A 23,305-nucleotide genomic window follows, 5' to 3' on the forward strand; every position below is an offset into this window, starting at 1 on the left:
TTTTAATTTCGATTCGTGTGCCCCTTCCCATGAGGCATCCCGGAGCGATTTGCGATAGGAGAACATATTTAAAAACATCTATATAGATAGTTTTAAAAATTATAATATTTAAAGCAACAAAAGCCCATATATAAAATCAAATTTGAAATCCAAGGCAGGATATTTATCCACTGGGATAAAGATTTAGAAGGCTCTTTGAAAGAGGGAATATTTAGCAGGAACATATTTCGCTAGAGCTGGCATGAGTCTGAATGCTGGGAATCGCTCTTGCAGGGAGAGTACTCTTGCGCTCATAGCCTGCTTGTGGGCATCCCATAATAGGCATCTGGTTGGCCACTGTGAAGACCGAGTGCTGGTCTAGGTAGGCCATTGGCCTCATGCTGCAGGTTATAGCAGTTCTGTTGTGCTGGCAACAATTCTGATATGCTCCTACATTGGCCGCCTTTATTGGGCCTTCCAACTGTCAAGATTCCCCGGAATCTTCCAGCTTCCTTCCTCTGATTGGCTCTTGCCATACCGCCTGCCTTTTGATGTCCTCCTTTCAGGGGAAAACAGAGCTTGGCTGATTTCCCCCTGCTCTCCTCGCCAGGGCAAAAAGCTGCAGTAAGTTTCTGTGCCTCTGCAGGAATGCACCGGGGGTGTGGGGTGGCTCCCTATGGGAGCCCACTTCTGGGACTCTTGATCCAATAGACTGCCCTGGGAGAGAATGGCTGAAGTTCTAGCTTTCGACTTTGCTTCAATCTGGGAGTGGGGGAACCAGCTCTCCCTCCAGGTGTTGTGGGACTACAACAACTACCATCTCTGCCAGCGGCTGGGATGGATGAGAACTGGGAGTCCAACAATGTTTGGAGGTTCCCTCGTCCCCATTTTAATCTGTCTTACTAATGGCCAGAGCAGCCACTCATGCAGAGGCATGGCAGGGAGTCTCCTTTCTGGATGGTGCTCCTGTGGGCTTTTCAGATATTGCTGGACTACAAATCCCACCATCCCTGATCCCTAATCAGTCTTAATAAAAGTGTTTGGGGGACACTGGAGATCTGGGAGGTCTCCTAACAACTCTCAGCACGCTTACCACACTGCAGCACCCAGGACAACAACAAATTATTTTTTGGAATGGTTGATTTCAGAAAACCTGTTTTAAAAGGTTTTTATTAAAGACTTTATTGTGTTGCAAAACAAATAAACAGGGAAAAGCATGTCTGTGCCCCCACTACCAATTCATAGAGTCCTTTTCACAGTTCTTTTATATGTAGTGGGAGACACTTTTGTCGTAGACATCTTGCAGTTGTGGAGGAAAGAGAAGGGAGGGAGAGAGATGGTTTTTTTGTTATAATAATAATATAATTTATTATTTATACTCCAGCCACTCTGGGTGGCTCCCAACAGATTATAATAATAAAAAAGCGATAAAACATCAAACATTAAAAACTTCCCTAAACAGGGCTGCCTTCAGATGTCTTCTAAAAGTCAGGTAGTTGTTTGTTTCCTTGACATCTGATGGGAGGGTGTTCCACAGGGCGGGTGCCACCACCAAGAAGGCCCTGTGCCTGGTTCCCTGTAACCTCACTTCTCGCAGTGAGGGAACTGCCAGAAGGCCCTTGGAGCTGGACTTCAGTGTCTGAGCTGAATGATGGGGGTGGAGATGCTCCTTCAGGTATACTGGGCTGAGGTCATTTTGTTCTTTTCTGTTGTATAGTGTTAGTGTAGGGATTTGTGTCAGCATCACACAGGTATATCCTTTGTTACAAAGAAGCTGCACTGCAATCATGAACGCAAACCAACCAAGCTCTGGAGCCCTTAATCTCTTGCAATGTCAATAAAAACAAACAACAAACAGCGTAAAGAAAGCATTGCAAAAATACATGGTTGCATGTAAAAATGTTACATTAATACAAAGTTACCAATACAGAGAAATCAATTTCTGTTCATTTTCCTTCCGACACACCCTCCCTCTCAGACTCTGGGTTTTCACCCCAGGGTCCAAACAAACTCTGCTCACCCACAAAAGTCTCACAACCAAAAGAGTTCCTGGAAACAGCAACTGTCGCCTTAGTTTCTCATTGTATTTTTTTAAAAATGATATTTATTAGGGGTTTGAAAGTTGCAGAAAAAGAAAAAAGAACAATAGAAAATTAAAACAAAACAATACCTTACAATACATTAAAAAACAAAACAAAACAATACAGTAAAACAACGGGGGGGGGGGGAAACAAAAACATTTAAAAACACATCCAACCTTTCCATGTCTTTACCTCTCATATACTTCTTTCATCGACCTCCTCACACCTCCCTTTTTTGTATTCTAGTTCAATTAGCTATTTCAGCAAGTCCTTTCCATCTTTCTCAATTTTCGTTCTAAAATTTATCTTAAGACAATTTAACCTTAAATTTTCCACTTTGGTCCATTAACAATCTATTTTTACTTAATTCTTTATCACATTTCTGCTAAAGCCATGTAACTTCGTTCCAGCATCCTTCTAACATTCATTAATTTTGCAATATTTCTGTAAATATTTTTTCCAATCTTCTTCCACCGACTCTTCTCCCTGGTCTCAGATTCTGCCAGTCATTTCTGCCAATTCCATGTAGTCCATCAGCTTCATCTGCCATTCTTCCCAGGTGGGTAGATCTTGTGTCTTCTAATGCTTTGCAATAAGTATTCTTGCTGCTGTTGTAGCATACATAAAAAAGGTTCTATCCTTCTTTGGCACCAATTGGCCGACCATGCCCAGGAGAAAGGCCTCTGGTTTCTTCAGGAAGGTATATTTAAATACCTTTTTCATTTCATTATAAATCATCTCCCAGAAGTTCTTAATCCTTGGGCATGTCCACCAAAGGTGGAAGAATGTACCTTCAGTCTCATTACATTTCCAGCATTTATTATCAGGCAAATGATAGATTTTTGCGAGCTTGACTGGTGTTATGTACCACCTGTAAATCATTTTCATTAAATTCTCTTTTAAGGCATTACATGCCGTAAACTTCATACCTGTGGTCCATAACTGTTTCTTAGTTTCTCATTGTAGGCTTGCTTTTTATGTGCAGGCCCAAGGTGGATGTTAGCTCCCTAGGCTGCTACAGCTGTGTCCCATTCAGCTGCCCTCTCCACACTCAGTTCCAGGTACAACAGGTTTGTTGATTTCCCCAGGGGGTCCAGAGGATGGGGAAAGGGCCCCCTTCCACTCACAGCTCTTTCTTCACCCTCTGTCCTCTCCTCCTCTGACTCCTCTAGTTGATACCATCTCAGAACACCCAAATTCTTCTTTCTCCCTACAGCTCCCTGCCTATTTTTCACCCATACCCAGGGAACTATGGAAACTTCGAATACCTCAATTCCCAAACGTAAGAAAAAGGTGAGTTCAGATGCATCCTGGCTCCCCCTGGTGAGATTCAAATCGAAATCAGCCACAATGGTTTGAAGTTCTAAAGCTGGGCAAAGCAAATGGGTACTACAACTCCCCACTGTCCCTCCTCATTGGCCATGCTGGCTGGGACTGATGCAAGGTCGAGTCCAGCAACAATTGAAGGCTGCCATCTTAGCCAGTGTGGTACAGTGGTGAGGGTGTCCAATGAAGACTTGGGAGACTAAGGTTCAAATCTCCACTTGGCCATGAAGTGAAGAAGAAGAAGAAGAAGAAGAAGAAGAAGAAGAAGAGGAAGAAGAAGCAGCAGCAGCCACCTGAGCAGCCACTCATGCAGAGATACAGCAGGCAGCCTCCTACCTTGATGGTGTCCCAGCTCCCAGGCACATTTAGTCCAGGGATGGGCAGCCTGTGGATTTCCATATGTTGTTGGACTACAACTCCCATCCTCCCTGACCATTGGCCAGGCTGTTTTGGGGCAGATGGAAGTTGAATCCAACCAAATCTGGAGAGCTGGAGGCAAAGTTTGTTTCTGCCTTTGCTGTTGCCTCTGCTTCCTTGCAGTTTGATTTATCCCTAATAGTAGTAGTAGTAGTAGTACAGTGGTACCTCTGGTTATGAACTTAATTCATTCTGGAGGTGCATTCTTAACCTGAAACCATTCTTAACCTGAGGTACCACTTTAGCTAATGGGGCCTCCTGCTGCTGCCGTGCTGCCAGCACGCGATTTCTGTTCTCATCCTGAGGTAAAGTTCTTAACCTGAGGTACTATTTCTGGGTTAGCGGAGTCTGTAACCAGAAGTGTTTGTAACCTGAGGTGCTTGTAAGGTACCACTGTAATTAATTAGTTACTGCCCATCTAACTTGACGGCCACTCTGGGTGGCTTCAAACAAATTAAAAAGTGAGACATCAAACATTCATATCTTCCCTATAAAGGACAGCCTTCAGATGTCTTCTAAAAGTCAGATAGTTGTTTGTTTCCTTGACATCTGATGGGAGGCATGACTACCGAGAAGGCCCTCGGCCTGGTTCCATTGTAACCTGACTTTTCTCAGTGAGGGAACCGCCAGAACGCCAGAAGGCCCTCGGAGCTGGACCTCAGTGTCCAGGCTGAATGATGGGGGTGGAGACACTCCTTCAGGTATGGAGGGCCAAAGCCATTCAGGGCTTTAAAGGTCAGCACCAACCCTTTGAATTGTGCTCAGAAGTGTTTCCCAAGAAGGGGAGGGCTTTTCACCGATAGGGAAGGTGCTGGAGTCACCCCAATGGTTTGTGAAGTTGTGCTCGGGGTTTCTGGTGCCGTGGGATGTACCACTCACCTGAAACACACACCCCCCCTGCTCCTACTATTGCATGCAAATTGCTGCCTCCCAGCTTTCCTGGACTGTAGGTCCTGCTCACTGGATCAGGAGAAGCGTGCCTGCAATTTTTGCCTCCTAACATGGCTTGGGGATTGTAGCAGACCACAGTTGGCCACTGGCTGAGAGAGGCAGTGACTGGCCCAAGTTCACCTCAGTAAACGTCATGGTTGAGCAGGGGATTCAAACCCTGGTATCCCAAGACCTAGACCGATACGCTAACCACTACACCGCACTCTCTCTGGAGTGTCTGGCCATGCTTCGTTTTATGGGTAGGGCTGGGTTTTCACTAGTAGGTGTCTCTAATGCACCTGCACGGTGTACAACCAGCAACACTGTCTACTGCTCTTTCCTATAGGAACTGACATCTGGACTTCTAATTGCTACAGTGATTCCCTCCCTTGGATCCTTGCAACTGGGATACATCTACTGGGTTGTCCTCAACCCAGAGACGGTAAGCCAGCCCTATTGTATGTGGAACTACTTAGAATCCTAAAACTGTAAGAGTTGGAAGGGAACTCCAAGAGTCATCTAGACCAACCCCCTGCAATGCAGGAATCTACATAGGGCAGGGGTGGGTCAATGCATTCGCTTGGAAAAGCCGTAGCTCAGCAGCGGAGCATCTGCTTTGCATGCAGGAGTCTCCTGGTTCAAAACCCGTAACATCCCCGAGCAGGGCTGGGAAACATCAGAATCTGAAACCTCAAAGAGCAGCTGCCAGTCAGTGCAGACACTACTAGGCTGGATGGGGGGGATGCTTCTACTGGTTCTACCAGGGACTTAGGTGGTGTCATGGGTTGTTTGGACACAGGGGATTGGTGGAGGGCACCAACTGGGGAGCCCCCAGTGGAAGAAAGTGGTGGGGTGACAAAGAATGGTCAGAAGCAGAAGACTGGGGAAAGGAGGTGTCAAGCTGAAGAGGTAGCAGGGTTGAGTGAGCAGGGGGAGTCTGTGGGCCATGGCTCAGTTTTAGAGGGCAAATGTTGCACGTGGGGTGGTCTCAGGGGCAACCCAAAGCATTTCTAGTTACTGTTTTTGCTGAGGTCAAGAAGAGCTCTACTTGAGACACTGGGAAACTGCTGCCATTCAGAGTACAGTGGTACCTTGGTTCTCAAACTTAATCTGTTCTGGAAGTCCGTTCCAAAACCAAGGCACGCTTTCCCATAGAAAGTAATGCAAAATGGATTAATCGGTTCCAGACTTTTAAAAACAACCCCTAAAACAGCAATTTAACATGAATTTTACTATCTCATGAGACCATTGACCCATTAAATGAAAGCAATAAACAATGTACTGCAGCCACACAATCAATCAATCAATCAATCAATCAATCAATCAATCAGTAGCTGAACAGGGTTCCACACAGTCACAGAAACAAAACAAAAAGAGCCACAAAAACAAAAACGCAAAATAAATAGCAAAAACAGACAGACCTCCGCATAACGCTCAAAATGGAAGCGTGGCACTCAAATCGGAAGCGTAACACTCAAAACAGAGCATGTTTGGCTTCTGAAAAAAGTTTGCAAACTGGAACGCTTACTTCCGGGTTTGCAGTGTTTGGGTTCCAAGTTGTTTGAGTACCAAGGCGTTTGAGAACCAGGGTACCACTGTAGGTGATACTGCGCTGGATGGTATAAGTTAGTTTCCTGGGTCTCAGATCCTGTGTGCTCCTCCCACTCTCTTTCATCTGATGTCTCTCTTCCATCTTAGGTCTCACATATAAATTCCAACATAACGGAAGAGACTGAAAGGATGGACATCAGAATCGTAGAGCCTCAGACTGGCCGGATGGCCTTTAACGCTATGGTCTTCCCAATTGGAGGCATCATTGGGTCGCTGATGCTCGGCACCTTGGTGGATAGCTGCGGCAGGTACAGAGATAATAGGGGGATGGAGAACAGTAGGCACAGCAAGAGGTGTTGGGGGTGGGGAATATGACTATTGCTGACCCATACCCCCCACTGATCTCTAGTTAAGCTACGTGTTGGGTCATTGCCTTAGAAACATAGGAAAACACAACACAAAGGAATACAGATAAATAAAGCAACGCGGCTCACATGGCTCTGTATGCAATTATATAGAACTTATATAAAAGACAACATGTAAAAATAAGACATTTATATTCCACCAAGCATCCATTTCTTTAAATATAGCCTTTACATAATACACGGGTGGCACTGTGGGTTAAACCACAGAGCCTATGACGTGCCAATCAGAAGGTCAGCGGTTCGAATCCCCACAACAGTGTGAGCTCCTGTTGCTTGCTCCCTGCTCCTTCCTACCTAGCAGTTCGAAAGCATGTCAAAGTGCAAGTAGATAAATAGGTACCACTCTGGCGGGAAAGTAAACGGCGTTTCCGTGCACTGCTCTGGTTCACCAGAAGTGGCTTAGTCATGCTGGCCACATGACCCAGAAGCTGTACGCCGGCTCCCTCAGCCAATAAAGCGAGATGAGCACCGCAACCCCAGAGTCGGTCACAACTGGACCTAATGGTCAGGGGTCCCTTTACCTTTACATAATATATACCATACCAAAACCATGCTCAATATGGGACGACTCAAAACCAAATTTCTGTCCAAATGTTCCTTCATTCAATACAGAGAAAAGAATCTCTGCATGTATACTTGTTGCTAAAGGATAATTTGCAGACAGGATAGAGTCACAGAACTGTAGAGCTGGAAGGGACCCCAAGAGTTATCTAGTCCAGCCTCCTGTAATACGGGAATCTACATAGAGCAGGGATAGGTCAATGCATTTGCTTGGGAAAGTTGGAGCTCAGCAGCAGAGCATCCGCTTTGCAAGCAGGAGTCTCCTCAGTGGCGTAGCGTGGGTTGTCAGCACCCGGGGCAAGGCAAGTAATTCGCGCCCCCTAACCCGTGGATTTGCGCCCCCTAACCAACCCCCAGATGTTGCGCCCGGTGTGGCCGGCCCCCCCTGCACCCCCCACGCTACGCCACTGAGTCTCCTGCTCTCGATCATCGCTCAAACTGCAGTAGTAGTGCCCCAGCTGTGTGAAATCCCATGTGGAACTCAGAAGACAACAAAACCACTGAGTGAAAGAATCTCTGTTTCAAATGTCTTTCTGTGGTCGGCCTGGAATGGAGTGATATGACGTCAAAACCGCTGCTTAAGGAGATAAGTCAGCTGCATACACTTGCTCATTCTATAAGGGCTGATGGCACATGGTGGAATACACATGTTTTATTTTTTACATTTTGTCTTTGGGAAGTTCTATATAATTGCTTTGAAACGTAGGGAACAGCCTCGGGCTGTTTCAGACTGTTGGTTCATCTGAATCAGTAGACCAGGGGTCAGCAAACTTTTTCAGCAGGGGCCAGTCCACTGTCCCTCAGAACTTGTGGGGGGCCGGACTATATTAATAAAAAATAAATGAATTCCTATGCCCCACAAATAACCCAGAAATGCATTTTAAATAAAAGCATACATTCTACCCATGTAAAAACACTCTGATTCCCGGACCATCCACGGGCCGGATTTCGAAGGTGATTGGGCCAGATCCGGCCCCCGGGCCTTAGTTTGCCTACCCATGCAGTAGACAATCAGAATTGTCTACACTGACTGGCAGCAGCACTTCAGGGCCTTGTGGCAACTCCGCAGCTGCCCCCCCCCTCTGCTCTTTTCGCTGTTTGGGGCCTGCTCATCTCCTCCTCACCCCCTTTTTGCTGTCTTTTCAGGAGACGCTCCTTGATGCTCAATAATGCTGCGGCCGCCGTTGCCTGTGGATTAATGGGTGCTTCGAGTGCAGGAAAATTCTACGACTTTGGCATTTTTGCTCGCTTCCTCGTCGGGATATCTTCAGGTGAAAAAAAAGCGTTCCACATGCAGTCTTTGAATTGCCTTTTAACAAAACCAAGCCAAACAAAAGCCGAAAGCTGCCTTGAACCCGTGTCTGTGGTTGGAAGATTTGGCTCCTGAACCCAGATGCCTAGGCTGCTTATCAGCATTAAAAAGTTAGGGAGCTGTGCACCATGTTAATCCTATTCAGAGTAGACCCATTGAAAATAATAGGCGTGACTAACTTAGGGCTGAGTTGGGTCCCATTTGCAATGTACGTTTAAAGCAGTATCATACCACTTTAAATACTTCTCCAATAGGGGATTCTGTTTCAACTTTTAAACGCCCGCTCAGAATTTTTCTATTCCGCCAGACTTAGGCAGGCAATTAAGAATATATCTTTCCATAATAGTTAGTTGACGGTCTCAGATTTTAAAGTTTTTAGGTGTTGTTGTTATACAGTACGACTGCATCTTGCGCAGGGATCATGTTCTGGGAGTGACACATATGCACAAAAACGCATATACTCAAACCACCCCCTTGGAACCAGCCCCATGCAGCCATCCCTACTTTCCAAGCAGGGCAAAGAGCTTTTGAGCTCCCCACCTTGCTTACTGGTCTCTCTCTTGGGCTCTGGGATGCTGTCATCAGATCTCATGGGACCCGTTCCAGCAAAATCTTGCAAGGGCACACCAGAGCCTGGTAAACAAGATGGAGAGCTGAAAAGCTCTTTCTGCACTGGAATAATCTGGTGCAAAAGGAGCTTTTAAGCTTTCCTGGGAGCTGTGTTGAGGGCGGTCTGCTCCCACTTCCTTTCCTCCTTTCCCCGCCTAAATAATAATAATAATAATAATAATAATAATAATAATAATAATAATAATATATAATAATATAATAATATAAATAATTATTTATACTCCTCTGGGCAGATTCCAACAGAATGTTAAAAACATGATAAAACATTAAACATTAAAAACTTCCCTAAACAGGGCTGCCTTCAGATGCCTTCTAAAAGTCAGGTAGTTGTTTATTTCTTTGACATCTGATGGGAGGGCGTTCCACAGGGCGGGTGCCACTACCGAGAAGTCCCTCTGCCTGGTTCCCTGTGGGATTTTTTTTCTTCCATTTGTCCCTCCAGCTCTGACCAGCGCACTTCTCATCTTCTTGCTGTGCATCATTGTCAGGGTTGCTTCCAGATCCTAGCTCACAGAGGATCACGCTAGCCAGCGATCATTAAATAAAAGTCTTTATTGAGTTACAGTTTCCATTCTCAAGCTGCTGCGTGCAACTCTACGTCTTATGCTTAGATCGGCGAAGCTCCGTCTGAATCTCCGCCCCTTGTACACCAACTTAATATCCTAGCCCTGCTCCACCTTTTCCGCCTGACTGTTCTTCTCTGGGTCCCTCTGCCCCCCGGGGTCTCTTCCTTCCGGGATTCTTCTGACGCTGACCCCCCGGACCCTCCTGTCTCCTTGCGCCGGGCTTTAGGACCTGGCTCCCTTTCCGGGCTGCCTACTGCGCCACCTTCCTGTGCATTTGAACTTGGCGCGCGCGCCCAACCTTCCACCTTCCGTCTGATCGTCTCTTCGCTCCCCGATGGAGGTGTGGCCACTCCTGACTCGTGCCCTCCCTCCTGTTGTGAGCTGCCAGCGCTTGATCCCTGGCGCCCTTCCTCTTCCCTGCTCTCTGGCGGTGACGCTGGTCCCGATTTCCAACTGCTCCCCTCTGAGTCCCCTCTGGCTCTATCTTCCTGGGGTGTCCCCCTAGTCTCCCCCCTTGCCCTGGCCACTGGTGCTCCTTTCTGTGAATCTTCTGATTCACTGGAAAGACTCGGAGATCTCGGGTCGTCGTCATCACTCATCTTTTCTTCTGCCTCCTCCCCCTCGCTCTCTGTTTCCTCCCTTGCCCTCGCCTCTGCTCCTGAACCCCTGACAATCATTTTTATTTATTTATTTTATTTCCCCCCTGTTTAGCGCTCCTAAAAAAAAAGGTGATCAAGTGATAGAGGTGCAAAATTTGTGTGTGTTCCCGCTCGTTTGTGATGGCTCCAATCACAACTTTATTTTCTGTGGGAACTTTATTTTCAGGTAGGAACATGCAGTCCCAGACCAAATAGAAAACGTGGCAAAGAGGTATGGACTTAAGAGAAAGTGTGGCTGGGCCCCGAGTTCAAGTGGTGGGAGGCAGAACGGCTGGGACCAGCAAAGTTCTACTCACAGCAAACCCACTGAAATTAACAGAGTTAGTTGTGTGCACTAGTCTGTCCAGAGCAGGATTAATAGTGGTTGCAGCCCTATACCACAAATGATGAAGTAACGCCATGGATGAGGTCCCTCTGCCAGTTGTGCCTGTGACCCTTTGATTCTCATTTAACCAGGCTTGTTTTCCACTATGATCCCCTTATATGTTGGAGAGCTCGCCCCCGTAAGCATGAGGGGGACCTTCACGATGATGTCCATACTGTTCTTCACCGTGGGTGTCCTCTTGGCTCAGGCCATCAGCAGTCCCAACATCCTTGGGAACAAGAAACGTAAGTTGGAGAAGAGGGCGGGGTCAGGGATGTGGGGGTGGCGCTGTGGACTAAACCACTGAGCCTCTTGGACTTGCCAATCAGAAGGTCGGCTGTTCAAATCCGTGCGATGGGGTGAGCTCCCGTTGCTCTGTCCCAGCTCCTGCCAACCTGGCAGTTCGAAAGTATGCCAGTGCAAGTAGATAAATAGGTACCACTGTGACGGGAAGGTAAACAGCATTTCCGTGCGCTCTGGTTTTCATCATGGTGTTCTGCTGCACCAGAAGCGGTTTAGTCATGCTGGCCACATGACCCAGAAAGCTGTGGACAAACAGCGATAGCCCTTTCCTCCACCACTTTGTCCCATCCTCTTTTAAAGCCATCTAAGTTGGTGGCCACCCTGTCCTCTTGTGGGAGTGAGTTCCACAGTTCAGCTCTTCCTGTGGTCAGCCCCTTCTTTTCTCTGTCCTGCGTTCAGTTTTGCAGGATGTGCCTTGGTCCTAGCGTTAGGAGAGGGGAAGAAAAGTACTCCCCTCTCAACTGCCTCCACTCCATGCTTCACTTTGTAAACGTACCTTGTCGCGACTTATTCACTTGTCTCGTTTTCTTAGGTCTGCCAGTGATGCTGGGCCTGACTGGGATAGTTGCTTTCTTCAACATCCCGCTCCTGCTCCTGTGCCCTGAAAGTCCTCGCTACCTGTTTATTCAGATGAAGAACGAAGCAAAAGCGAGGAAAGGTAGGCTGGCTTTGTAGCTTTGTGTTATGTACTGAAGCTCTCACCCTGGGCCAGCAGGGGGGATACCGTGGATAGTTTTCACTCAGGTCCACATATGCAAATAAGGGATTGAAAGTGACGTTCAGTGATTGGATAATTACAGAAAATGGTTACTGTTGCGTTCTAGTGGAGCTCTATATAAGCAGGCTGGCTGAACCCTTCAGTTCAGTTCTGTTCTGGCCTCTGAATAAACAAGAGCTGTTTGAAGAATTGCTGTGTCATCTGATATGTTCACCCACAACTTAACTCTTTTTATGCAGAAGGCCCCCGGGCCCAATCCCTGGTGTCTCCAGGTAAGGCTGCGAGGAGGTGGGAAGTGATATTGGGATTGACTGGGAGGCATTTGCCCCTCCCGCCCGTCAAAGTTTGCTTGGGCTGTGACCGATGTCAGACCCTCCAAGTGTCCCTATGTTCCAGTCCCGGGATTACAGAAGCAGTCCCAGTTTCTGATTTGATCCTGGAATGTCCCACTTTCCCATAGGATGTTCCTATTTATCATCAGATAAATATTGGAGGATATATTAGGGTGGCCCCTATTTTCATCAGAGAAATGTTGGAGGGTTATGGAGTCACGCAACCCTCGAGCGAAGGAGATAAGTAACTATACAACCTTTAGAAGACATCTGAAGGCAGTTTTATTTACAGTGGTACCTTGGGTTACATACGCTTCAGGTTACACACTCCGCTAACCTAGAAATAGTGCTTCAGGTTAAGAACTTTGCTTCAGGATAAGAAAAGAAATCGGGCTCCGGCGGCGTGGCGGCAGCAGGAGGCCCCATTAGCTAAAGTGGTGCTTCAGGTTAAGAACAGTTTCAGGTTAAGTACAGACCTCTGGAATGAATTAAGTACTTAACCCGAGGTACCACTGTATTATGTTTTTATCTATGTTGGAAGTCTCCCAGAGCGGCTGGGTTCAACCCAGTGAGATGGGTGGGGTATACATAATAAAAGTATTATGGAAAAGGATGTCTCTATTTTCATCAGAGAAATGTTGGAGGCTTTGTGATGTTTATGCTCTAGTCTGCACTGTGCGTAGTGCTTGAATGCTCTTTCTTCCTCAGATTCTCTCTCTCTCTCTCTCTCTCTCTCTCTCTCTCTCTCTCCACCCAGCCTTGAGAATGCTCAGGAACAAGGTTGACATGGAAAATGAGATCGAGGAGCTCCGAAAGGAGGAGAAGTATGAGATACAAGAAAAGGACATGACGATACTTTCGCTTCTGAAAAGCCATAGTCTCCGTCGCCAAGTCATCACCGTCGCCATCTTGTTGGGGGGCCAGCAATTTTCTGGCATAATTGGGGTGAGGAAGCCAATGTTCCAAGTGGCTCAGAAGCTGTGGGAGAAGGGATGAGGAACCTTTCTCTGCCGGGAGGGGGCATGTTCCTGTCCCAGAAAGTGCCTGAGGGTCACGTGACGTTGGTGAAATTCTTTGGCTCCTGTAATAATGGGGGGGGGGGGGCTGGCTATTTTTTTCAACTGGTGAATGAAGGAAAGAAAGGGCTAAGGAAAGGAAGACCAGGAGGAAATCGGACTGAGGCTTTTACATCCTTCAGCAGTGAAATGATATAGTAAAGCTAGACCCACAGTTGTGGCCAAAATTGGCAAATTTCAGGGAAGCCAGATAATCTCCAGGGGAGAACTGAGATTCTTTAATGGTTCAGGAATATATTTCTTCAAGCTCCTCTCGAACCATTGAAAAATTTCATTTATGTTTGTCAGAAAAACATCCTCTGAGAAGTTTTGCTCTACAAGCAGCATTCAGAGGCTGTAACACCAGGTTGCTGATTTGTGTGTGTGCACGCATACGTGCACACACACACACACACACACACACACCAGACAAGGAATTCCAGAACATTCTCCCAGGTGAAGCAGGTGGGGAACTGAATCCAGCTGGAGGAGCCATTTTGACACCCCCAGCTCTCACAGGCCAAGTTTGACAGGGTGGGGGCGATTGCCTCATGTCACGTGAGGCAACTCTGTGTTGCTGTTTTTAGCCAGGCATTTTAACTGAATTCCGGTTTTGTCGTTTTAACCGATTTTTATTTTGTTGCCGTGTACACCTCTGAGGGAAGGATGAAATTAAATGTGGGTGTATTGCCTAGAATGGAATGCATAAATAAATATCGTCCTTCATTGGAGGCGTTGAAACAGAGCTTGAATGGCCACTTGCCATGGGTTTGTTAGCCGCGATTCCTTCATTGCAGGAGAAGACCCTTGGGCCAATTCTTTGGCTTTATAATTCTAAAATACATTAAAGGCAACTCTCATCAGCGAAGGGTTGTTTGTGGTGGTTTCTATTTTATTTCATTTTGCCTTTTCCTCTTTCCTGAAAATTCCCGGTAGCCGGCACCTTCTTCCGCAGCTGATGTCTTTGTTTGCTGTGATCTGCTTGCAGGGCTACTTCTACGCAGAGAAAATCTACAGGTCGCTTCTAAGCAAAGAGAGCCATATCTTTTATATGAATTTGTGTGTGACGTGTTGGCTCTTGTTTATAGCCTCCATAATGGTGAGCCATCCCCTCTCTCCTTCCCTTTCAAATCTCCAAACTCAATCCCAGAGAGACCTGGGCATTTGGCCTATAGTTTTCCCACCCTACCAATTAAAGAGAGGAAAATTACATGATGTTGGCTATTTATCTATTCACTCTGGCTTGTTGGCAAGGAGGGTTTAGATAAGGCCACATCCAAGCAACTTTTCTTTACGTTCCTCCATAACTTTCCTTATTGCAAAAAGTTTGATCTTTTGGGGGATTTTTGTTTTTTTTTTGGGGGGGGGAGCAGTTTTGTTATTCAAGACATCCAATCAATTGTTTAAAAAACTTTTAACTCTTTATATTTTTATATTCCTTGTAAGCCGCTTAGCTTTCCTACAGTCAAGCAGTATGTACATTTTCTTAAATAAACTATAAACACTTGTAAGAAATTGATCTCTTAGCATGGCAGCACCTATGCTATTGACATCAGGCAGATAGATACCTTTGCGGTCTTCTTTTCAGCACCTGCTTAAAACAAAATTGGTTTAGGCCACAGTTAGTTTCGTTTTATTTCTTTTAAAAATATTTTGGATATTTTTTTAAAATACATGTTTTTATTGATGATTTTTCATATTTCCTGAGAACTAAGAGGCTTCATGACAATCAAGTAGGATATATTTTTTCTTAAACAAATACATGCAGGTATTTGCATGCATTTAGGAAGTTTGTTTTGAGGAAGACTGCCCAGTTCCTTACTTGGTTTGCTGGTCGGCAGCAGCTATTTTCAGGCAGAAACCATGGAGAGAGGGAGAGGCGGGGATCTTGGATTTAAAATGTTCCCATAGGAAATAATGGAAATTGTCAGCTCGTTATGTGAACACTAGCCTAACGAATGATTTCCTGGGAACGCCTTATGTCCGGTAAGCGGGACCTGCATGTAAAATCAATAAATCAGCTGTAACTCTGCAACCTGAAGCTGTTGGCTGTGATCAGAGGCTTCCTTTCTCTCTCACCCCCCTGCCTTTATATTCCCTAGATGTCTGTCATTGACTCTGTGGGGCGGAGGTTTCTCCTACTTCTGGGATTTCTGATCTGTAGTGTTGCCTGCGTCTTGCTAACCTTGACCCTCGAACTTCAGGTGAGTAAATAGCGACCGGCAGAATGCAGAGCTGAATGTCGCTCATTAAAATTAGCTATTCTGCTTTGTTTAGGCCATTATTATAATTCTATATAATAATTTATAATAATAATACAGTGGTACCTCGGGTTACATACACTTCAGGTTACATACGCTTCAGGTTACAGACTCCGCTAACCCAGAAATATTACCTTGGGTTAAGAACTTTACTTCAGGATGAGAACAGAAATCGTGCTCCGGTGGTGAGGCGGCAGTGGGAGGCCCCATTAGCTAAAGTGGTGCTTAAGGTTAAGAACAGTTCAGGTTAAGTATGGACCTCCGGAACAAATTAAGTACTTAACCCGAGGTACCATTGTAACAACAACAACAACAACAACAACAACAACAACAACAACAACAACAACAACAACAACAGGCATTCTAACCTGGCCTTCACCATAAACAACTCAGGTCCTCAATACCTGAGGAACCTCCTCCTTCCCAGAATCCTCTTGGATTCTGAGATTTCAGAAGCGGGCGCTCTTGGTAGTTCCTCCACCCGCAGTGCGTGGTGGTAGCGGCGGCCGAGGAGAGAGCTTTCTCTACTGTGGCCCCTAAGTTATGGAACTCCCCATAGAAGTGTGTCTGTTACCTTCCTTATAAAGCTTCTGGCAACTGCTGAAGACATACCCCTTTGCCTTTGCTTTAGACCCTTGTGTGTATTTTTAGGACGCAGCTAATTTTTTGAGATTGCAAGCTGTTTTAAACTGTTTTTAATATTGTGTTTTAACCTGCCCTGGGACCTTAGGGTAATAAATCAATCAGTGACAACAACCCCAGGATTCTTGAAAGAGATGTTTCTAACCGAAACTGTTTTTAGATTATTATTATTTTTAAATTAACCTCTTAACAACTTTTATGACTGTTCCAGCTGTTTTTAGAGTGCTTTGTGAGAATCAGTCCTACTAGAAAAACCGGCACACATACTGAGGTCAAAAAAGTAAGGGCAGATTTCGTTCCATTTGGCATGATTTTATTTTCCATGTCAAAAACGTAGAACATATCCACTCTCCCAGCTAGAAATGCTGTGGATAATACAGTAAAATGGGAATACATGCTTCTTCTTCTTCTTTGGCGATCACTCACAGCCAAATAAGATTGTCCTCCATGAACACGGTTTTAACAGAGCGTCTGTAAGTGACTGTGGAGGCCAGTTCTGGGTCCCCATGTCCTTCCACAAGTGGGGACATAGGTTTCCGGGTGGGCAGTAAGGTTTGCTGGAAATACAGCTGGTCCCCCTAGAAAATAAGAGATATCGATGTTGATCACATTTTTACTTTTATAAACTTGTTATATAATTCCTGTTATACCCTAAGTGTGGACTGTGTTACTGATGTCTCTGGCCCCTCTCTTTATCTCTCCTTTGAGATTTCATGCCTGTTTTCCATGATGATTTTGTACTAAGCTTGATTTTATTTTCATTATTGCATTTATATGCCACCTTTTTTCTCCAGATGGGGTACCTGCTTCTCCCCCCCTCCTCATAGACTAGGCTTGAGAGGCAGTGACTTCGTCCAAGTTCACCCAGCAAGCTTCATGGTCGATTGGGGGATTTGAACCCTGGTCTCCCAGGTCCCCAGGATGACACTCTAACCACTAAACCACACTGGCGCTCTGATTTGGCATTTTAATAAAATCTTGGCTGTGTTGGCTGCCCTGGGATCCTCCGAGAGGAAGGGCAGGATATAAATTCAATAAATAATAAGTTTCCAGGGCAGGCTCCAGCTATGGATGCGGGAGAAGACTCCATTCAGTTTGCTTTCAAGGGGAAATCTAACCAATCTGTGCTTTCCATAGCAATCCGCAAATGGAGGCAAAATCCACCCTGCTCTGGCTATTGCAAAGGAGTTCAAGGAATGTACTCAGAGACATGTATATGGGGGAGTTATGTGTGTGTACAAATGCCTATATCGTCCAAGTCAAAGGGTGTGGTGATTCCCCCCCCCTGCCTCAAAATGAGAGGCAACCTCGCTCATGCACAACTCTCTTTCTCCAACAGCCCATGCAGCCATGGATGATTTACTTGAGCTCCGTTTTAGTCATTGCCATGCTCACTGGATACATGTTGGGGCCAGGTAAGGGCTCAGGTGACACACAAAACTTATTTGAGGTGGGTGAAGAACACGGGCCTTATCTGTGGCGGCTCCCCATTTGTGGAATGCTTTCCCTGCGGAGACTCGCCTGGCGCCTTTGTTTCATATCTTTAGGTGCCAAGAAAAAACGTCTCTCTTCAACCAGGCCTTTGGCTCATTAAACAACCTATGGCCTTTTAAATGTGTTTTTTTTGGGTGGGGTGTGGAGGGGAGTTATCGGTTTGTTTTTGTTTTATCATGTGTTTTGCATTCTCGTGTTGTATTTTTGTGTTGTGACCTCTGGATGAAGGGCGATATGCAAATTTAATTAATTAAGATGGAAAAGACATAGATCCAGCACTGGAAGGGAGTTATAGCTCCAAATATCTGGAGGGCCCTATCTGTACTGTATGTTGAAAGAAGTTTTGTATCACTTTAAACGGTCATGGCTTCCCCCCGCCCAAAGAATTCTGGGAACTGTGGAGTGGTTAGGAGACCCCCTGTTCCCCTCGCAGAGCCACAATTCCCAGAGTTCCCTGGGAAGAGGGTGTGACTGTTAAATCACTCTGGGAGGAGGGAGCCAAATTCAACACCCAGCTTCCTTCTGTCCTCCCAGCTATAATCACCTACGTGGTCACTCTCGAGATCTTCCTTCAGTCATCGCGGGCCGCAGCCTTCACGCTGGGCGGCATAGTGAACTGGGTCACCCGCTGTTTTGCTGTGGGGATCTTCCTTAAGCTAGAGGTGAGTGGTTCTGCCAGGTCCCTTTTAGCGGGAAATAAATAAATAAAACGGCAGTAAAAATCGCATTTCGTCGAGCCACAAACGGTATCTAGATATTTCCCGCAAACACAACAGCTCCGCCCCAATGGTAGGAAATGACTTGGGAATGCTGGGAGAATGCAGCGAACCAGTTTGCATCTGTTGCTGTTTAAAAGAGCTCGGCTCCAGCTTGTGAGCAGCTTCTGAGCTCAGTTGCTCCCCAGAACACAGCCTTCATGTTTGCAGGCGGCTGGAACCTGGTCTCACCTTGCCTTCTGCCTGGCTTGAACCTCACCTCACCCTATACCCCACATGGCAGGACAACAAGCCCCTGCAATTGGTAGGCCAGGCGAAGTTCCTGAACTGAGGACTGTGGCCGTTCCGCTTTTGCGTGCTTGACAAAACGACCTTTCCTGGAGGTCCTGGATCGGCATCCAGACACCGTGCAGGCGTCATTAAATGGAAACCGGACCCTGGAAGGACAGGATCCCTATGGGTGGGCTTTTCCAAAGTCCAGGTGTCAGGTCCACGTGTCTGTTCTGGGTGGGGTGGCAAGCGGAGGTCAGCAGACCTTCCCATCCCGAGGGCCGCATTTCCTTCTGGGGGGCCACATGAGATGAGCAGGGCCAGTGGCACAAGGAGGGTGTGTTGAGCAACTGTGCTGGTCCCAAGGGCTAACCGTGCAGCAAAGTCCGAGTCCAGTCCGAGGTCGAGGGTGCAGTATGGAGGCTGTCCTTCAAAGCTGAAGCGGGGTCCAAGGCAGGGAGTCAGGTGAGGTCAGGAACTCTGGCAGAAGAGCAGGACAGGGTTCAGGCAGGAACAGGCTACCAACAATGTTGCTCCCGCAACCTGGGACTGGGCTGGCTGGCTTTTATCTGCCCCAAGGCATAGGGCGGCCCCGGTCCACAGGTGACTTGCCTCTCCTGGCCTGGAGGCGAGCACTCCTCCTGCGAGAACTCCTCCTGCGAGAACTTAATTCCCTCCACCTCTCTGCCCCGAGCCTCTACAGCTCAGGAGAGGCTGGAGGATTACCGGACCCAGAGGCAACCTCAGCTTCTCCTGACGGGGCTGAGAGTGGAGCACCTGCAGGCAATGGGTCCTCCATCACCTCCAGAGCAGACTCAGCTGAGGATCCAGCACAGGTGAGGACCCTTCAGGCTCAAGCCCTAGCCCCGGCTCAGCCGGTTCTAGAGGTGGGGACTCCTGTGCAGGCTGGGATTCCTCAGGTTCAGCCTCCGAGTCCGAATCCCAGGCCATCACAGCAACACATGCAGATTTCCTCTTTGCACGCCCGGTTACAACTCACAAACTGTGGCGGAAATGCCCAGAGCTGAAACGGAGACTGGGAAAACAAGGAGCCCGCCGGGACACATTGGTCAACTCCTGCTTACCTCCCCCTGTTCCCTCCCCCTTTTGTCTTTCCAACTCCAGCCGCTCACTGGGCCTTACAGCCTCCTGATCCTTTGGCCTCTCTGCATGCTGACCTTTATTTATATTTCCGCGATGGTTCCGGAAACCAGAGGCATGACCTTTCTTGAAATCCGCAAGTCCATGGATCTCCAAGCCAAGGAGGATAAGGAACAGATAGATAGAAACTCAGATAGTTAGAAACTCAGAAGGCGTCGATGCTGTGCTTAATTGTTATTTTTTAAGATACAACGGTCCAAAGAGATCCCCTTCATGCTGTCCTTCAGTCGCCTCAGCTCGGTTAACACGTACTGCCTTTTTCCTTTCAGTCCAGAAGAGCAACCCAAGCTGTTTCCCCTTTCCCTGTGTGCACTTTTCTATTGTTCTACCACAAATGTTGTTTCTTTATTAAATTACGAAGGGCAAGCACAATCAGTCCAGAGCCAAATGTGTGAAATGACTCTCGAGCCCACAAAATCACGGCCGCCGGCAATGGGGCCTGTATTGTGGTCAGTTTTCTTCGATTCACCGCACCCGTTGTGCTGTTTGAGACAGCTTTGCTTGGTCAGAACAGCTGCGGCCTCTGGGGCATAGCTGTCAACCGTCCCTTATTTGGCGGGAAACTCCCTTATCCCAGCGCCGTGTCTCGCTGTCCCTTATTGATGATGTCCCTTAAATTTCCCAGGTTTCAAAGGAAGCAGCTCCTCTCCCTCCCTCCTTGCCGGCCAGGGAGGAGGGAGGCTCCAATTGTGTTGCTTGGCTGCATTGCTCACCCAATAAGGAGTCTAAGAACGACTGGGGGGTGGAGCTTGCATGCCTTGTGCCGATCAAATCGGCCGCGTTGTCTGGGGACTCGCCTTTGCTCAGCGCTTCCCAGCGGAGAGGTGACAGTGGTTTTCCTTGCTGCATCCCCTTTGCCGGGTTGCTGCACTGTGGGCTCAGAAGTTGAACATACCTGTGTTTGGAAAATCCCTTATTGGGCTGCTGTTCCCTTATTTTCGAGGCTGCTGGTCCCTTAATTTCAAATCTGTAAGTTGACAGCTGTGCTCTGGGGAACCCACAAAAGTGGAGTCCCCAGGCCTATAAATCACACAGAGGCATTTGCACACACAGAGAGAAATCAAGTCACATTCACAAGCAGAGATTGCAGTTAGATAACCAGGCAAGGGCCTTATCAGGAGAGCAAGAGCGACATCACAGGCAGACGCTTGAGGAAGAAGAAGGCTGCAGGTTCCTCTATCGGCGCCTACAAATTCCTTTGCACTTCTCCATGGACATCAGCCTGGATAGCTCAGTTGGTTAGAGCATAGTGCTGTTAATGCCAAGGTTTCAAGATCAATCCCCATATGGGACACCTGCGTATTGGTTGGACTAGATCAGGGCTTCCCAAACTTGGGTCTCTAGCTGTTTTGGGGACTACAACTCCCATCATCCTTAGCTAGCAGGACCAGTGGTCAGGGATGATGGGAAGTGTAGTCCCAAAACAGTTGGAGACCCAAGTTTTGGAAACACTGAACTAGATGAGTCTTGTGGTCCCTTCCTACTCTACAGTTCTATGATCTTGGATCTTTTACAACACCCTGCACCCTCCTCCTTTTACTGTCTATGTATCTTCAGTGTGTTATGTCACTATGTTTTCCAACAGCATGGTGGGTCAGCTGCCTGCCTGTCCCTGGCATTGTTGTGGGTTGCCTGGACAGAGGTGGGCATGGGGCTGTGGCAACGCAGTGGGTGGGAGTACCGGATTGGTTCCACCAGTGCTCCCAGCATCTCCAGCACCCCACTGGTTCGTCATTTTGCCAAGACGGACGGAACTCAATAAAAAGCTTATACATACCCACTCGTCTCTGGTAACAAAGGTTCGACTCCAGGTGACCAGACCTGATCCAATATAAATGGGATTCCTTCTCTATTTTTTCTCCCCACGCTTCGGGTGAACCAGATACAGTACCTTAAAATGATTAGCATTTATAGGGCAGGCTTACTAGCTAAAAGGTTTGTGTGGTCACCCTCACCTTTTAGTAAGCTGATTTGCAAGGCTGGAGTTGCACCATGGGAACAAGCGTCATTGAAATTTGGTCTGTAGGAGATCTGGGTTCGAAGTTAGGGCATCAAAAGCCTGGGTAGCAGAGAAGAACAAAAGGTGGTCCCGGGTTCAAATCCCCATTGAAGTCTAGATTTGCCAGGTGTAGCCATACACCCCTCAGCCTATGTTCCTGATTGCAGAGATGGACATTGACCACAGTGGTGGCTGCCCAGTTATAGTGAGGGTGGGGGCACTGTCCCAACAATTTCAGTCTGCACACAGCCAGCCCCCACCTGCCTGCTTTCTTACTTGCTACTGGTCGAGGGGTATTGGCACCAGTAGTGTAGTGGCAAACTGAGAAGTACAAGGCCCCTTCTTAATTGTCACAGCCTCACCCCTTCTAAGATTATACAACTTCCTAATATTATATTATACTGTACAGTAATGTTATAGTTGCATAATAATAATAATAATAATAATAATAATAATAATAATAATTGATGCATTGCAACAATCATTGCAGATCTTTGTGTCTTGCTGTTCAGCTACATACACTATTTTCTGTGCACATATATGGGCAAATAATGCATCAGTTCAGATCTTTGTGTTCTGCTTTTCAGCTAGATCTACCACTTTCTGTACACAGAAATGGGCAAACGATTTGGAGTGCTCTGATGCCTTCTTTCCGGAGTGACTTCAGTTTTGTTTTCCCTGAGGTTCCATTGTGCGCAACAGCACTTGCAATGCATTGTTCTCTTGGAACCAAACGCCTTGTGTTCTGAGTGCTCCTAAATGCTCAGCTTTGGCGCATGCAGAACTCCAGAGTGACCCTAGGAGCCAATCCTCAGTGGCCAACTCGATTCTCTTCACTCAGATTGGCTCCAAAGATTACAAAGGGAGAGAAGACTTCTTTTCAAGGGCTAGCAAGCTTCCGCGTCATGCTGATTGGGCAGCTGTAGGACTCTGGAAGGAAGGCCCCTGCTGCAGAAACCCTCCACAGTCCCAGACCACTACATCCCTGTCAGCTCCTTGTAGAATTCAGCAGGGAGGAGGAGGAAAGTGGGGACAACTCTAGAATTGGTTGGCTCTACCTTTCTTTGGGACACAGGTGGCGCTGTGGGTTAAACCACAGAGCCTAGGACTTGCCGATCAGAAGGTTGGCGGTTCGAATCCCCTCAACGGGGTGAGCTCCCGTTGCTCGGTCCCTGCTCCTGCCAACCTAGCAGTTTGAAAGCACGTCAAAGTGCAAGTAGATAAATAGGTACCACTCCTGCGGGAAGGTAAACGGCATTTCCGTGCGCTGCTCTGCTTCGCCAGAAGCGGCTTAGTCATGCTGGCCACATGACCCGGAAGCTGTACGCCGGCTCCCTCGGCCAATAAAGCAAGATGAGCGCCGCAACCCCAGAGTCGGCCACGACTGGACCTTACGGTCAAGGGTTCCTTTACCTTTACATTACCTTTCATTGGCTCTGACTCCAGTTACCATTTGGGCTCCCTGCCTTCCACTCCACCTTCCAACACTGTCTGACCATGTGGTAAGGCTGTCGGATGTGGTTGGAATCTCTGTCCAGGGTGACACTGAAGCC

The 23,305-nt window shown here is 47.2% G+C and overlaps 2 protein-coding genes and 1 long non-coding RNA gene across 5 annotated transcripts in view; 1 reads left to right on the plus strand and 2 right to left on the minus strand.

Annotated features, from left to right (window-relative positions):
* Positions 1 to 23,305, minus strand: part of H6PD (hexose-6-phosphate dehydrogenase/glucose 1-dehydrogenase) — a 217,144-nt gene that overhangs the window by 91,532 nt on the left and 102,307 nt on the right. The gene's annotated exons all lie outside the window — the stretch shown is intronic.
* Positions 451 to 20,128, plus strand: LOC310711300 (solute carrier family 2, facilitated glucose transporter member 5-like). Of its 3 annotated transcripts, XM_083513082.1 has the most exons (13): positions 452 to 603; positions 3,277 to 3,353; positions 5,080 to 5,175; positions 6,432 to 6,592; positions 8,417 to 8,541; positions 10,894 to 11,046; positions 11,637 to 11,762; positions 12,912 to 13,099; positions 14,198 to 14,308; positions 15,312 to 15,413; positions 17,452 to 17,527; positions 18,141 to 18,268; positions 19,718 to 20,128. In XM_083513082.1, the coding sequence occupies exons 2-13, from the start codon at positions 3,312 to 3,314 to the stop codon at positions 19,892 to 19,894; spliced, it is 1,485 nt and encodes a 494-aa protein (XP_083369208.1). In that variant the 5' UTR covers positions 452 to 603; positions 3,277 to 3,311; the 3' UTR covers positions 19,895 to 20,128. The 3 variants fall into 3 exon arrangements, with proteins under 3 accessions (XP_083369210.1, XP_083369208.1, XP_083369209.1); XM_083513084.1 differs by lacking the exon at positions 14,198 to 14,308 and having other exon boundaries at positions 451 to 603; XM_083513083.1 differs by lacking the exon at positions 5,080 to 5,175.
* On the minus strand, positions 16,404 to 23,276 carry LOC310711464. Its single transcript, XR_014528464.1, has 3 exons — positions 23,177 to 23,276; positions 18,155 to 18,289; positions 16,404 to 16,690 (listed from the first exon to the last, which is right to left on the minus strand). It is a non-coding gene; the product is annotated as an uncharacterized lncRNA (long non-coding RNA).

The sequence above is a fragment of the Podarcis liolepis genome (genome assembly GCF_965112155.1).
Source record: "Podarcis liolepis genome assembly, chromosome: 7".
NCBI lineage: Eukaryota > Metazoa > Chordata > Lepidosauria > Squamata > Lacertidae > Podarcis > Podarcis liolepis.